Here is a 16,578-nt window from a genome sequence, read left to right on the forward strand (position 1 = left end):
ACTCAAGTTTTGGGAGGAGGACAATCAAATTTTTTGAAAAGTCAAAGATAAGGTTGGGGAGGAGCACAACAAAGTTCTACAGAAATGATGACTGCAAGAGATAACGGCGAATAATAGAAAACTTGGGTGTGTTTTTATTTTGATGAGTATCCTGGGTGGTTTTTTTTTTTGGGTTACGGCTTAGGATTGGGAGTATGTAGTATGTAGTTGTTGCATGGGTTAAGAGAGTAAGATTGTTGGATGGTGATGTGATCAAGAAATATGTTGAATCAGTCATTGGTTGTTGTTGCTATATGCTAGTCTTATTTTGATTGTTGTTGCTGGTTGTAGTGAAGGGAACACATGATTGAAATTAAAAGATTACAGCTTTGGTTCTTCCATATTAATTCAATTTGTGCACATCATCTATTGATTTGGTGGAACTTGGAAGGCTATTATATTCTGAATTTTGTTCTTCCAGATTACATCATCTAGTCAATATGGATGATAGGTTTCTAGTGTAATGCTGTTTTTTTTTTTTTTTTGTTGGTTCATTCTGAAATTGTAATTACAAGCATGTAGAAGTATGAATGTAAAATGGAAGTAAGGTTTTTAGCACCTAGAGATGTAATTACTAACCATCATTAAACTCTTGATCTGTATCGCAAGCATATCGGACACGGCTCCGCGTCCTAGTTAATGATGCTTTGTAGTTTTAAGTTTAATGCTGGTTTGTAGAACTAATTTATAATGCTACTATTGATGCCTTTGGTCTTGTAGATGATAGGTTTCCAGTGTAATGCAACTTTTTATTTTTGGTTCATATTCTGAAATTGTAACTAGAATTCTACACATGGAAGTATGGATGTAAAATGGAAGTATATGTTTTTTAGCACCTGGAAGTATGGAACTAATGCTGGTATATAGCACATGGAGTATGGTTTTTAGTTTAAGTATAGACTTGGTAGAATGTAAAAACAAATCCCAAAGGTAGGTTTTGAAAAAAAATCGGCAGAGTCTCCTCTATTTTTGGTCCTAGCCCGACGTCTCGCGTCTCAGTCAGTACAGTAAGAACAACAACAGGAATAACGTCAAGTTACGCACAAGCCCACACCGGGCATTTCTCATTCTAATTCCATTCACTAGCAAAAATCCATTCACAACACAAACCATAAAATCATTCGCATCCAAATAAATAAGAGTACATTCTCCTCTCTAATGGTTTAAACCTCATTTGCAAAACAAAAACAGACTACATTCCAGTATTTCAATTATAGGACAAATAGGCCTAGTAATTACATCTCTATTTTTTTTGCTATCAAACCATTCTACTCTTCTTCGCCACCAAATGATTAAGTATCTTTACTGCTTTGTTTGAGTTGCAGAAACCTTCTCTTTCCATTAGGGAGTCGAGGAAGGCAAGTGGGCTCCAACCGGGCATGCTCGACAATAGCCAACTTGTTCATCGTCACATGTGTAGTCCTACTGTTTGAGAATGGCAAGAGTGCTTCTTAGAGGTTCAAGATATTTTAATGCACTGGCTATGTAGATCGATTATATGGCAACATTGAAGATTTAATTCTTTACCATCCTCGACATCAAACCTGCATTTCCAGAAAAGAAGAGGATGTTGTAAGAACATTTGAAATGAGTTAAAATGAGAGCAGGCTTGATTTGTGTACTATGGTTAATGAAGGGGCTACTTACCAATAGAAGAAAGGTTGGGTGCTCTTGCTATCAGACCATACGTCGTAGTAGAAATGCAAGTTGTGTCCATACGACGTGGATCAATCTGGAAAAGAAAGGAAAAATACTGTAATCAACTAGAAATCATTATATACATCCCATTCCAATTCATGTAATGGACTCGGGTACGGATGTTAGGTGCGGATACGTGTCTAAGGGCTTGTTTAATAACCTATTTTTAGCACTTAATACAGAATAGTTTAAGTAATAATACAATAAGTCGGTTTGATGACATAAAAATAGAGCCAGGAATGCGCTCAACCTTCCGTGAAAGCAAAGAGCAAAATTTTCAGTAGGTACCCCCCTAATATGCTTCTGAAAACATCCCCTTATGTTCATTGAGACAACAGGAAAATAAAATTGAGGCCTGCTATTGCATATTGGTCTATAGATTATCATGGTTCTGGGACTGCAGACGACTACAGAGCATACTATCTTACACATTGTTGGCTAGGAATAGTACTCATAATGCACAAGTGGGACATATTATTAGAGATAAATACAGTAGAGTAATTGATAGTAACATATTATGAGTATAAGCAAGAAAAAATGAATTGAAGATGCTAAATAATACCCTTTGTTACACCTATCATTTTCTGTTCCATTTTTACACAGTTATAAGCCATGCAAACAAAACACTGGGGACGAGCCCATGCTTCCCTCCCATATTTCTCGGTCTGGGGTTGTGGAAGATCATAGTTTTCAAATTTCTCAAGTGACTTGAGAAAAACCAAAGAAGCTAGCTCATCTTTACAGCTGCAAATCATAATTGTCAAGTGAATGAATTTACTGTCTTGTTTGAGAAAAACCAAAACCCAACTGAAATTGTTAGGGTTTGTACCCAAACAATCCCAATTTCACAAGCCCTAATTTTTTTTGGGTTTCAACAAGTTACAGTGAAATTAAAGGCTAGAATCGACTGATATTGAATTATAGGGGTCATCGACAGCAGAGAGAGAGGAACGAGACCTTGGTGGTCGGTAATGACGCCGGTGGTGTCGTCGTTGCTGGCCCAGGAGATTTTCGCTCGCTGACGTGGAGGGTGAGGCGCCGGTGGTGGGATTCGACGGAGATGGGGTCGCCGGGGGTCTCTCTCTCTTCGTTCGTGGTTTCTCTTTTATTACTCCGTTCAAAAAATTTCAGCTGGTTTGGGGGAAATATCAGAATTTCAGGAATTTGTTTTTCTGATCACAAAAAAAAGGATTTTTTTTTTTTTTTTTTTGGGGCTTAAGCTGACGTGGGACCCATTCCACGTCAGTGTCCTGTTTTTTGGGCATGGGTGGAGAGCCTGCACCGTAGCCTTATTGTTGGTAGACCCATTCTCTCAATCTCTCTCGACAAAATCATGTGCATTATCAAAAAATAACCTCACAAAACATCCAACCATACAATTACAAAAAATTCTTCCCACAATCAATGTAGACAACTGTTGACTATTCAAATGTGGACGATCCAGTTTTTTTTGGACGAATTTGTTCTTAATTCCAATGTTCTAACTTGATCCAGCCAAAAAAAGACGAAAATCATCTTCGAGGTCTTAAAAATGGACACAATAGATGGATTATTTTCTGGAGGGGAGAGCCTTGAGAGAATAATGGAGAAAGAAAGAAGAGGAAGTGGGTTTGGGAGAGAGATTGATTGTTGGGAACATAAAAGAAGACGTGGCTTATAAGAATTTGGAAAGGCAAAAGCACTGAATAATCCTCACGTTTTCCATTTTTCCTCCTCCTGCCTTGGCCGCGTGCAACTTGTAGTTGTTCTCAAAACAACGTCGTTTTGGATGGCTGCAATTTCCAGCTCTTTTTGGGCACCGCAGGGACTTGGCGTCCATTCGTGTAAGGGTGTTAATAGGGTTCAATCTTTCGTTGTTTGTACCATAGAAGGAGGTATCAAATTAATGAAGGATTTGTGGAGCGGCAAGGGGGATTAATTGGAAGTTGGAACATGAGATTTATAGATATTGCATGGGTGCTCGGAGGAGAGGTTGGAGCTGGTGTGGACAATTTTTGGGTTTCTTGGTGAAGAGAGAGAGAGAGAGATATGGAGAAACTGGATGGAGAAAGAAACGGTGCTTGGCAGACGTTTTCTCCCACTTTGGTTGGTTTTTGCTAAAACGACGTCGTGGTCCGTAAAATTTAGGCACAGCTGAGACGTGGCCTTTTTTCTGCCCTTGGATGGATTTGTTTGCGTGTTGTCGCCCTCCTATTAAAACCCTCACACGATCATCACAGAGAATTCGAATCCGGCGGATAGGTTTCCTAAGTGAAAACACCGACAAACCCAAACCTCTTGCTCGCTAAGCAGTGGGCTAAACACAAACTCACACGAAACGAAATTACACGCCAGCCTCCAAATATTTTCCACGGTAACCTCAACGATTGGAGGGTCGTGTTTATCAGACTCTTTTTTCTTTTTCTTTTTCTTTTTGCAGAAGATTGCCTGTGAAGTGTTCCACAAACTGACCGAGTGAATTGATGCAAGTAAATCCAGTGGCGGAGCCAGGATTTTGATCTCGAGAGGCCAGTTTAATAGACATATTTTTTTATCGGAACGTATACTTATTTTTTTGCTTTCCAATTCATTATATTTGTACATGAAAATGATTCTTTAAACTACTTCAATAGTCACGTGCTTATTTTTTATTTATGAAAGAAATTGATAAACGAGAATGTAAATAACCGATTTTTTATCAAATCGAACCAAAATTATTAAGATTATAAGTAGCTATACACGAATAATTATCAATAATATTCAAAATCAAGTATATACAAAATAAAATTTTTAAAACTCGAATGCTTAGAGAGTTGGAACCGGGGGGCCGGGCCCAACATATCTCCGCCCCAGAGTACATCAATAAATTTTGATTCCACGTGTTTGAATGCTTCACTTTATAATTTGATCTAAAATTTGGTGAACCTGAAGCTAATGTTGTTAGTCAAGAAAAATAGCATTGGATGAATTGACCTAGAATGGAAATACCAAATGAAAGAACCCAAAAAAGGGATGAGTTAAAACCTAAAGTCACCTGATGTGTGTACGTGAGCGGAAACGCAAGCGTGAAAACATTTTTGAAAAACATCTTAAATTACTAAAATTTTCGAGATTAAGAATTGTGATCACGAGCACAGACCGAAAAATTGAGAGCAGGAGCGGAGACCATAGTGATTTTTTTTGTCAATCGATAGGCATTTTCATTAGGGAAAATGACGGCCCAGGACGTGTTTTGATAATTAATACCCGCCAAGGACATTTTCATCATTAACAAATGTTCTTAGCATGTCCTTAACGGGTATTAATTATCAAAACACGTCTTTGGCCATTATTTTCCCTTTTCATTATGTGCAAACAAAGTACAAATCCGGGCCGGGGCATTACACTATATTAATTGTGAAAGTCCATAAGATAACAAAGTCCAATAGACCAACAATTCAATCAATAAAAGAAATAAGCCCATCATAGAGAAGAAACAAAAAAAAAAGAAAAAAGAAAAAACCCCTCTAATAGCATCCACAGTGGAATAAACAAAATAAAAAATTGTTAAAGTTAGCAATATTTGATCAAAAAAGGGCTCACATTGGAATAACCAAACCTAGCAACCTCTTAACAACTCATCAAATTTTGGCTCTTCAATAATCAAAGCTAGCAATATTTTGTCAATAACCAAATTTTATCTCTCAATCAAGTACACCAACATTACACAAAAACATTCTCTCTCTTTCATTTTCTTTCTCTCTCTCTCTCTCTCTTTCTCTCAACAATGTTTTCAAAAAATAATTTTAAAGAACTGTAACTTTCAGATTTTTTTTTTGTTTTTTTTTTTTTACAAAAAAACAATTTTTTTGAAAACTACAAGTAAATAAAGTGTGTTTTTCAAAAAACTGTTTTTGAAATTTCAAAACTCTTTTATAGAAAAACTATTTTTTTACACAAAATCTGTTTTAAAAAAACTGTATTTATAGTTTTTAAAATTTCAAAACTATTTGTGTAAATATAATTCTTTCAAAATTGTATTTACAGTTTTTAAGTGAACAAAGCGTGTGTTTTTTGAAAAACTATTTTTTTTGAACTATTTCTAACATAAACTGTTTTTTTTCCTTCAAAAACTGTTTTTTCAAAAAATATACGTGAAATAAAGGAAAAAAGTTTAGAAGGCCCATTAGTTTTGATTATGGACAAAAAAATAACCAATGTGGGATTTGACATTGCTAACTTTAGCAACCTCTAAATGGATAATCAAAATCTGATGTGGCATGTTTTAATTATTCACATTTACTTATTTCATTGCTGATGCTCTAATGTAAATACACCCATACGCAACTAACAAGATTCAAACTCCTGACATTCTCGTAAGATACAAGAATTCTGACCAACTGAGCTAGCACAACTTGATTAAAACCTAAGGAAACCTAGCAGTTTTTGTGTTTGTGTCAGTGTGATCATCTAAGAAAAGGAATACTAATGGGTAATCTTCTGGAATGGGAAGTAATATTAGGATTTTAAGCTTCGAAAATGTCCATGTAATAATTTTCTTAGAAACATATGGAGGGGAAAACATGTGATTGGGGTTAAATTTTGGTGGATTTTTCCTAATAACATATTCTTGAGGTAATAATACTAGTATTTGATAATTTGTACTAGTGAAAAAAGGATTGGAGAATTTCAAATATGGGATTTTATGAAATGGAAAATCAAACAGTATTTTCATTAAGAATATCTAGAGAAAATCTAAAAATAAATACTATTTAAAATCCTTAGCGGAACAGGGCAAAATGGGGAAAATCGACTAAAAATTCATTTCGATGATTGTACTTCTAAACATTACTCATGTTGCATAATGATTCATTCTATGCATATCCCCTAAACACCTGAACAAATTCATAATACACTCTGACGTACAAATTCATAATAATACATTCTGACCTTAATCCATAAAGTAAAAAATACAAGATGCAAAATGCAAAAAGTAAAAAAAAAAAAAAACAACGAGGCTCCTAAACACCCCGTAATTCTTCAGTTTTTTTAATCTATTCTTGGATGAATCCTTGCGTTATGTTGGGGCCGGGCCGGGCCCCAGATGGCCCAATTATTAAATCCAACTGGGTAAGATTGGATCGCGTTCAGACTCCATGACCATGAGGCTGATGGCCCCACGTGGGCCCCACCACGTCATGTAAGTTGCATCGATTCAGAAAACTCTTGCGTCGTACTGTATCTTTGCTCCAAGTTTTATGTCCTTTTCTTTGCCGAGAGGATGAGAACACATTTTTTGCACATGGATTTGGGATGTCGGTGCGCGTAAATGCCACTCTATTGGGGAAAAATGTTAGGTACAAAGAAAATTTATCTTAAAATTATCCAAAAAATAACAATCAGAGGTTGAGAATCACTTTGATGATTGGATCACACACATCAAAGTAAATCTCAATCACTAGTTGATCTTTTCGGAATAGTTTCGGGATAAATTTTCTTTGTCCCTAGCATTTCTCTTCCAGATAGTAATAGCATTTTATCCACAAAATATATTATTCGGGGCATGGGCGCAACCAGCCATGATCCAACCACATGTCAAGTGTTTTTATGTGGAAAAAAAATCGTAGAATATTTCTAAAAGAATATTTTGCATCCATCCATTTTTTCTTTGATCAATGTTTTTCATTTCATCTCATCTCAAAATAAAATGGATTGAAGTCGTGGCATTACAATAATCAGATGAATTTGGTGACTCACACTCCATATATCTACATAAGTACTCCCTCCGTCCCAATTTAATAGTTATTTTTTAGAGTTTGTGTCACTTTTCAATTAATTATATCTTGTAATTTATAATATTTTAGGTGATTTTGAAAATATCGAATTATAGAACAAATCGAAATCTATCAAACAATATCTATATTGGATATAAAATTCATTACCACTTTAAAAATATAACTAATTTTTTTAATTCAGTTAGAATAGAACCGATACAAATGAACTGGAAAGGAGGGAGTAATTGGCATGGTCAAAATAATTAATTACTGATTCAACAAGCCCTATTATTATTGTCTTCATTCTTGGAACGACACGGTTTAATTTACTCCAAAGGCTGTGATTAACGTGAACTTTTTGATCTTTCAGAGACACAATCTGGTGGTATCATTTCCACTTCACCATACCATCCATGGTCCACGTGGCTCCACCTAAATCCCAATGGAAATTATTTTTCGTGCCACTGAGAGTAGAACAAAGGGTCTCAAACTACAAGTCTACAATCGTTGTCTCTAGCAGTGTGTTGAGGGTTTTTGTTTCAAACTCAACCATGGCAACTAAGCACGAGGGTCCAATCTAAGTTCAATAAAGCATGGTGCGGGTGCGGATGCATAAATGATGTGAAAGTGTCTTTCAAAAATTTCCAAAACAACTAAAGTTCATGAGTGAGAATTGAAAGCTTGAACGTAGAACAAGAATTGAGAGTATAAATACAAAATAAGAATTGAAAGCGCAAGCTTAGACCATTCTAAAGAATGTGACAACCAATCAAGAATGATCATAATAAAGTTTACAATCATTTCTGTTTTTGGTAAATTTACCAAGGGCCATAGTATGGTAATCCTCTTATTCACAAGCTACTTCAACCATTTTCGAGTAGATTCTATATGGAATTTCAGTACTTTAGATCAAGCAGTTTTAATTACTCACTCGGTTCAAAAAGCATTTTGAAATTAATGAACAATTTGAATTACTCCGTATTTGTGTAAAATCTAAAAGAGGACCTTAGGTGTCGTGCAAATCAGTACATGAGAGTGTGTATCTATATTTAACGGAGCTAATTTTTTACGGAATACCTACAAAAGTATTTTGATAACGACTGATCATTTATATAAAATCCTTAAGTGCGTCTCACGTAAGATAATGTACGTTTGGTGTACATCAGACGATTTATCCATAGTTTTTTATTGCGCCATTATTCGCTATGAAATACAAGGGCCACAGGCTCCTGTTCCCCTCTCTCCTCCCTCCATTTCCTTGCTTTAAATAGATTCGCCCTCTCTCTCTCTCTCTCCCCCACAATTATTCCAACCGAATCACCGACGCTGCACTCCATTCCACAGATTTTTTAGAGCGAGAGAACTGTCAATGGCGTCTCCGGCGAGGGTGGATCTTGACGGGAACCCCATCAGGCCGATCACGATATGCATGATAGGGGCGGGAGGCTTCATTGGGTCCCACCTCTGCGAGAAACTCATGGCGGAGACCCCGCACAAGGTGCTGGCCGTCGACGTGTACAGCGACAAGATCAAGCACCTCCTTGAAGGACCCGCGTCCCTCCCCTGGACCGACCGCATCCACTTCCACCGCCTCAACATCAAGAACGACTCCCGCCTCGAAGGCCTCATCAAGATGTCAGATCTGGTACCCTCTCCCCTCTCTCTCTAGAAATTGTACGCGGTTTCTTTTTGTATATGTAAGGTTTTGGATAATGTTAAAAGGGGTCCGGCTAATGTGAGTCCATTGGGCACGTGATGATACACAGAAAGAAGAACAGTTAGAACTTGCTATTATTCAAAACCCAACGGCTTTAGTTAGCATTTTCCTTTTAAAATTGTTCGGAAATTCTTGAAAGCACTGTAAATATTGAGAAATATATGAAGGCGACGGTGGTGGTTGTGTAAAATGATTTATTTTTTAAAATTGTGGTGGCTAAAAGTTGATTCTGAAAACATTAACCAAAGAAGCCCGTTATTGATGGGATTTATGTTGACGGTTGGTTCTTTTGGGATGTAGACTATAAATCTTGCGGCGATCTGTACTCCAGCGGATTACAATACAAGGCCTCTGGACACAATTTACAGCAACTTCATCGATGCTCTACCCGTGGTATGTGCCTTTGATTTTCTTGATGTTTAAATTCCAAAGCGTTAATGAAATGCGCGTGGCTTTAATGGTGAATTGTTGTGATTCTTGACAATTGTGTGGAGTTTTTTGATTTTGTTGTTGGCATTGGTTGAAACTGAATGTGCATTTTGATGTGAATTGGGTGTTATGTTATGTCAGGTGAAGTATTGTTCGGAAAACAACAAGCGTCTCATTCACTTCTCTACTTGTGAAGTGTATGGGAAAACAATTGGTAGCTTCCTTCCTACAGATCACCCTATGCGGCAGGTGAGGCTTCATTTTGTGCTTTGTTTTGCAAATACCATAACTTAGTTTTATGAGGTTGCTTGGTAGTTGGATCATGAACTGATTAACGTTTCACCTGGAGCTTGGAAGTCTTGTTGGTTTTCCTTGTGCAGTTTATGAACAATGGGGTTTTAAGAAAAGCGTGAACACTTGGACATGGTTGGGCGAATACTTGATGATTTCATTATTTAGTACCAATTCACTGGTCTAGCGACTTTGACCCTGCTTATAAAGTCATGTTCACGTCGATAAGTTATAATCATTGACTTGATTAGTGCATGTTATGATCTTATATGGGAGCCATCTGATGGCGGTCCCAAGTTTTTTTGTTCGTGTTAATATGGAATGATGATGATATTATGCATCAGGGGAAATATTCAAGTGCAGTTGCATGGATTACCATTGGAGCTAATTAGTTATTTATCTATCAGACGATCCCATTGACCGAACAAAAGATTATGAGTGTGCGCGAAAAAAGGAAGGGAAAATTATTATGGTAGTGATCACTGAGTCCTGGGACTTGAATTCTGGATATATGAGTATGACAGAGGATTATTAGATGCTGATGCTTGTTCTGTTTTATGCCATTCCGATTCTGAAATGGAAACAAAGATGCTTATTGACTTCAAGAGAGAAGCTGACTCACAGTACAAGGTCCAGAGAGAGTTATGTGCTGTAAAACAAAGTTGAACCTAGGACATTTGATAGCCTAGTAATAGTTGGAAAGTCAATGACATACTCTGCTCAACTAAAACTCGCCCCTTATGTAGCATGTAATTTTGGATATCACGCACACATTGGCTTAACATTTGTAAGATTCCCAACTCCATAGTGCTTTATCTATATGTGAATGTCGTGTGTATGAAGTCTCAGTAGGGGACTTTGGTCAGTAGAGGTGTTTTCTGAAATTCTCGTTTTCTCATAGATGAACTGGTAAATTATGTCTGGAGAATGAGTGTTCAATACCTTAGTTTTGCATCTGTGGATATCAATTTTGTGTTGTTAACTTTTAACATTCAAGGTACTGGTAAGGGTAAGTAAGTATGTTTCTCATTTATCTTTCCAATTTTTGGAAAATAAATTGTGTAAATTGCCTCAAAAGGGGCATTATTTCATTTATCTTCTCAATTTCAGCTAATTTTTGAAATTACCACATTTATCGTGTTTTAGGATCCTGCTTATTTTATCCTGAAAGAAGATGCTTCACCCTGCATTTTTGGCCCTATTGAGAAGCAGAGGTGGTCCTATGCTTGTGCAAAGCAATTGATCGAGAGGCTGGTCTATGGTGAATTGACTAATCTGGTGCTCTCTTTTGTTCGAAAGTTCTTTTTGGTTTCAACTTTTTGTTCACTTCTTCTTCTTTTTTTCCTTCCTGTTGGCCACAGCTGAGGGTGCGGAGAATGGTCTTGAATTTACTATTGTGAGACCTTTCAACTGGATTGGTCCTAGGATGGACTTCATACCCGGCATTGATGGTCCCAGTGAGGGTGTTCCCAGGGTGTTGGCTTGCTTTAGTAATGTGAGTTTAATTTCTTGCATGGATTTGAAAACTACATCCTGTATCCTTCAAGTTATGTCAACGTTGCATTGATCTTGCTCTTTCTGCTGCAGAATCTTCTTAGACATGAGCCTCTCAAGCTTGTGGACGGAGGCCAATCACAGAGAACCTTTGTCTATATCAAGGATGCCATTGAGGCAGTACTGTTGACGATTGTGCGTTTGCCCCTCCTTTTATCTTGATTTCATGTTCGTGGATTCAACAAGTAGTTATTTGCTGTCATTCCCGGTTCTTGAAGTTTGCACGACGAAATCTTTGTTTTTCTTTTTTCAGGAAAATCCAGCCAGGGCCAATGGCCACATCTTCAATGTGGGCAACCCTAATAACGAAGTTACTGTTAGGCAACTTGCTGAAATGATGACAGAGGTGAACGAGTGTTATAGTTTTGTTTTCATGACGCCCCTGCTCTTTGTGTGTATCCTTTTTACATTACTTTTTTTTGCCTTTTGTCAGGTTTACTCGAAGGTGAGTGGGGAACCCCCTCTGGAAGTTCCCACTGTTGATGTGAGCTCCAAAGAATTCTATGGTGAAGGGTACGACGACAGTGACAAGAGGATTCCAGACATGACCATAATCAACAGACAACTTGGTATTCCCCTTCTTCCTTATTTTCAGTCTTATGATTTTCAATATTTAAATGAGGTGTTTATTCTGTTCATTGTTCATAACAAACACCACTTGTTACCCCGGGACAATTATGGTTACAACAAAAAACAATAGTTATGGGTCATAACCACACACAACTAGGGATCATAACTAAATACCACGTTGCACCATAACCCACTGCGACATGAATTTATGTGGTCCGGCGACGTTTTAACTGATAACAACACCAGGTTGATAACATTCTGACTCGGTCTGGTTTTTGGGGTGAGTACCAGGTTGGAATCCAAAGACATCGCTGTGGGACTTGCTTGAATCCACCCTTACCTATCAACACAGGACGTATGCTGAGGCCATAAAGCAGGTCACTTCAAAACCACTCGCGTCAAGCTAGAGAAGGAAAACATTACCGTCAAAGGAGTTTCTTTTGTTAGACTGTGATAGTGGTCGGAAATTTGTCTCAAATTATTTTCCAATGAAGAACTATAGTCATATACTAGATGGATCAATCTTATATACTTCATATCTCTTTGTTATTGTCTTTCCTTTGTTCGTGGCCGGGTCAATAGTTTCAGGAATATGTGTCTGTAATATGTAACTTGACACTGGACGGTTTAGGGAAATCATATGGGTAATATTAGATGTTAGGTAATTTCTTTGAATTTTTTTGCTACAACCACGTTAGGGGCATCATTTTCTTTCGTATGTGTGATTCTCCTTTAAAGGAGTGCATTGTATTATTTGTTATGAGCATTCAAGCTCTTGTTTTTCCCCCTCAATTCCTCAATTAATATAGTACTTCACAACTCACGATGGTAAAGGGTGCACTATGGCATCTGTTAGCTGGACCGTTTTATTATTTGGGGTCAACAACTTGTCCTATATTACAATCCAACATGGACTGACATGCTCTGCAAAAGCTGTATGTGTAAAGTCGTTTTGGGACCCACATAACCGGTGCACAATAGCGCTTGTTAGCATTTGCCATTGTTGTTTTGGGACCCACATAACTAGTGCACAATAGCACCTGTTAGCATTTGCCATTTACTTATTGTATGTGTGTGTTATGTGAGCGTCTGCTTGTCTGTATATGCGCTTATGGGTTGATATGTCCTAGTGCGTTGAATCGTTTACATGAGAAAAAAGGATGCTTCAAGTGATATGGCAGACTCTACCGCTTACTGTCGGTTTTGTGGGAGGAGAAAAGAAGTGAGAATCTCATTGCTGTTACACGTTTGGATGAATAAAAGACACTAGAGATAAAGCGATGGTGGATAAGGTCCCGTTCTCTTTCTTCCAAAATCTTTTTTTCAAAAACAAGGTAATTTCAAAATCAATTATAACGAAAATGAAAAATAAATTTTCAATTTTTTTACACTATTTAAAATATCTCAATGAGATCTATTAAACAAGATTTATATTGATAAAAAAATTATTTACGTAAACACATAATTTTTTAGCTTAAAATTATCTTCTTTTCAAAAAGAAGATTTTTCCAGAATTTGGAACACCATCTAACATCCGTCCGTAATAGGGGAATATGTAACTACAAATCAAACTATATATATATATCTCATTTTATTCATTATGTCATTACAAATAATCTATGAATCATCCTCATTTCTACCCATCCCCCCTTCTGCTACTAAAAAATTATATAGTCACACACAAACAAACTAGTGTGCGCGCGCACGCACATGCTCATAAGCCATGTGAAGTCCATACGCATAGCAAAATTGTCTACTATCATAAGCAAATCTTCGGAGTGGCATTTCTTGGTCCAACAGAAACCTACGAGCTACGGGGCATTGGGTGCGGCATCCTCCAAGAAAAAACTTTCTGAAGCTTAATACGGATGGAGCCTTTAACTTGGCATTGGGTGCGGCATGCATAGGAGGCCTTCTCCGTGATCATTTTGGCAGATGGCTTGGTGGGTTCTACAGAAATATGCCGGCAAACTCAAGCCTAATGGCAGAAATTTGGGCCTTGCGCGATGGCCTCGCTTTCGCGAAGGAAGAAAATGTGAAGAATTGGGAAACCCAAATTGATGCTTTGGGTGTGATACCCTGATTAATGAGTTATGACCACCGTATGGAAAACCATCCACTTGATAACATTTTACTTGATTGTAGGTTCTTAATAGAGGAGTTTGAAGAGGTGTCTATCAAGCATATCTACCGTGAAACAAACCATTGTGCAGATATACTGACAAATGACGCACCGGTTTTGGTGGGAGTTCTCCAAAAAAAAAAAAAGTTGCCTACTATTATCCCTCTCTCTCATCCCCTTTTTACCAGATCTCCCCTCTCGTTACATCCCAGAATGCTATATCTCCTTCATCCTGTCGGAGGATACGATTCGACTGGTCCTTCGTATTCTGGAAACTATGGTGTATAGCAAAGGGTTGGTTTCAGTCCAGTATATCCTCGCTTGGACCATGAAATTTAGGTCGGGTTGGAAAACCGGCCAATATCTCTCCTCCGAGAGTAAATTCTATCCACCATAAGTGTAAACCATGGGATTTCCACCATCGTCTGTGGGCCCTAATAGCCAAATCAACACACACAAAATCAACAAAAACAAGTTAAGAACTAATAGCCAAATCATCGCATTAAAAACGTCTTAAGACACAACTAGATGTAAGTTTCAAAATCGATTACACTACTTTTTTTTACAGAAAAACACCAATAACTATGACATAAGTTTCAATATAGATTGTAAACTAAAAGACTAGAACAGAAATGATAGGCATCGTGTCCTGTTGTGTCATCCGAGTTATCGGGTCGAAACGAAAAATTAAACGATTAACCTTGTCTTGTCGAATTAAATGGGTCTAACCCGAATTCGTCTCATTTAAACACGAACCCTCGTACTTAGAGTATTAGATTCAAGTCGTGCTAAAAGGTCAAAATTCCCATCCCTAGCCAAAACAATAAAAGAACCAGCGAAGTATCAAAGACTATTTCTCTTTGTCCAATCCATGGCTAGTTAGTTGTGATTAGGTTGGAAATACGTCCAGTAATCAAGTGGAAGAAAAAAATTTGAAGCCATCACTCCATGCCTTCTTACGTATCATGGTTAGATTATGTACAATTTTTGTGTAGAAATGCAATTGAATGGTAGGACGGCACACAGCCATCAATCTCACCAACTAACGGTTCAGATTAAAATTTAACTTTTTCTGGAAGAGTTTGTTTTTAATATGAACGGCTGAAAACACTTTTCGACGGCTATGATGCCGCACTATGTGCACTACATCGTTTTCTAATCTCATTTTGATAGCCAAAATAATCAAACTGAATCTAAACGATATAGGAGATCCAAAAAAAATCTAAACAGTACAGAAAAGCCATTGAATTCATGCTCGAAACGGAGGCGGATATCTGTTGGCAAAGTTATATTCCTATTATGAACATAAATTAATATGTTGGGCACTGCATTCGATGTAGAAAATCTAGATTCGGAAATGATTGAACCGTTGAGGTTTTGGGTGTGACTCCTTTGAGCACGAGGCTAGCTCCTGTAGAAAATTTGGCTAGAAACAAAAAAAATCCTTTGTCTATTTTAGTTCTGCAAAAATTTTGGGGGAAACGAAAATTAGAAAAAGCTGGGAGAAGAAGCGGAATGGATAAAAAAAGGCATGGAAAATTCACGCCCGGTGGGACTCGAACCCACAATCGCCTGATTAGAAGTCAGACGCCTTATCCATTAGGCCACGGGCGCCTATTTTGCTCAATTGTTTCGTAGTTAATATTTATTATATTTTACTTTACAGGGGAGTGACTTTCTGGCTCCCATTTTTACTATTCACACCCCTGTATAATCTCGAACAATAATATTACAACCACACACACTGCACACCTCCAGTGTGTATGGGGCCCACCACCTTTGTGAGTGTATGTGTGTGTGTGTGTAAGGCTCCGTTTGTTTCGATATAAAATATTTTTTCAGAAAACAAACTTCAAACTTTTATTTTTCGGTGTTTGGTTGACACTTGAAAATATTTTCAGAAATCAACAAAATAGTGTAGAGAGAGAGCGAGGGCTTAAACGGTAGAAATATCTGAGATTATATGAATTGAATATGGGTCAAGACTGATGATCGAGGAAACTGAGCAGTGATAATTGCAGTAACAGGTAGTGGGTTCATTTCGGAAAATAATTTACGGAAGATTTAAAGGTAAGTTATTTTCATCCAATTGATGGCATGTAAAATATTTTTCTCATTTTTTACACAACCAAACACCGAAAAATATTTTATGTCCAAACAAACGGAACCTAAGTTTTTGTGTGTAGAATGGTACTTGAATCTTAAAAGGGGTCTATATGTTGCTCGATTAGTAAAAGATGGAAATGCAAAGTTCCCATCGTGTTTTTCTTCACATAGAGCCTTGATTCTCAATGCAAAATTGTAACGCGGGGTTAGTTTCTTTCTCAGAAGAGCCCTCTAAACGCCACACGGCACATAATTTTTTACACTTTTTTATTTCCTTAATATTATAAACTCCAAAAAAAAATAATAATAAATTCATAATG

General features: G+C 37.3%; 2 protein-coding genes and 1 non-coding gene across 3 annotated transcripts; 1 reads left to right on the plus strand and 2 right to left on the minus strand.

Annotated features, from left to right (window-relative positions):
- Window positions 1-1,075: 1,075 nt before the first annotated feature.
- Window positions 1,076-4,261, minus strand: LOC131313882 (uncharacterized). Its single transcript, XM_058342378.1, has 4 exons — window positions 4,165-4,261; window positions 2,695-2,909; window positions 1,687-1,771; window positions 1,076-1,583 (listed from the first exon to the last, which is right to left on the minus strand). The coding sequence occupies exons 1-4, from the start codon at window positions 4,259-4,261 to the stop codon at window positions 1,555-1,557; spliced, it is 426 nt and encodes a 141-aa protein (XP_058198361.1). The 3' UTR covers window positions 1,076-1,554.
- A 4,403-nt stretch (window positions 4,262-8,664) lies between these two features.
- Window positions 8,665-12,705, plus strand: LOC131313561 (UDP-D-apiose/UDP-D-xylose synthase 2-like). The gene is made up of 9 exons (XM_058341937.1): window positions 8,665-9,114; window positions 9,487-9,579; window positions 9,757-9,864; window positions 11,053-11,167; window positions 11,268-11,401; window positions 11,494-11,595; window positions 11,714-11,806; window positions 11,894-12,029; window positions 12,322-12,705. Exons 1-9 carry the CDS (start codon window positions 8,839-8,841, stop codon window positions 12,435-12,437), a joined length of 1,173 nt encoding a protein of 390 aa, XP_058197920.1. The 5' UTR covers window positions 8,665-8,838; the 3' UTR covers window positions 12,438-12,705.
- A 2,988-nt stretch (window positions 12,706-15,693) lies between these two features.
- On the minus strand, window positions 15,694-15,766 carry TRNAR-UCU (transfer RNA arginine (anticodon UCU)). Its single transcript has one exon. It is a non-coding gene; the product is annotated as a tRNA-Arg (tRNA).
- Between the last annotated feature and the right edge of the window lie 812 nt (window positions 15,767-16,578).

The sequence above is a fragment of the Rhododendron vialii genome, chromosome 13a, assembly GCF_030253575.1.
Source record: "Rhododendron vialii isolate Sample 1 chromosome 13a, ASM3025357v1".
Taxonomy (NCBI): Eukaryota; Viridiplantae; Streptophyta; class Magnoliopsida; order Ericales; family Ericaceae; genus Rhododendron; species Rhododendron vialii.

Coding starts and splice junctions, on each gene's coding strand:
- LOC131313882 (XM_058342378.1), bottom strand. CDS start 4,261: ATGTCTATTAAACTGGCCTCTCGAGATCAAAATCCTGGCTCCGCCACT. Junction 1,772..2,694: donor CGTCATTACCGACCACCAAG/GTCTCGTTCCTC, acceptor TTTCTTTTCCAG/ATTGATCCACGTCGTATGGA. Junction 1,584..1,686: donor ACCCAACCTTTCTTCTATTG/GTAAGTAGCCCC, acceptor CTGGAAATGCAG/GTTTGATGTCGAGGATGGTA.
- LOC131313561 (XM_058341937.1), top strand. CDS start 8,839: ATGGCGTCTCCGGCGAGGGTGGATCTTGACGGGAACCCCATCAGGCCG. Junction 9,865..11,052: donor CAGATCACCCTATGCGGCAG/GTGAGGCTTCAT, acceptor ATCGTGTTTTAG/GATCCTGCTTATTTTATCCT. Junction 11,168..11,267: donor GATCGAGAGGCTGGTCTATG/GTGAATTGACTA, acceptor TGTTGGCCACAG/CTGAGGGTGCGGAGAATGGT.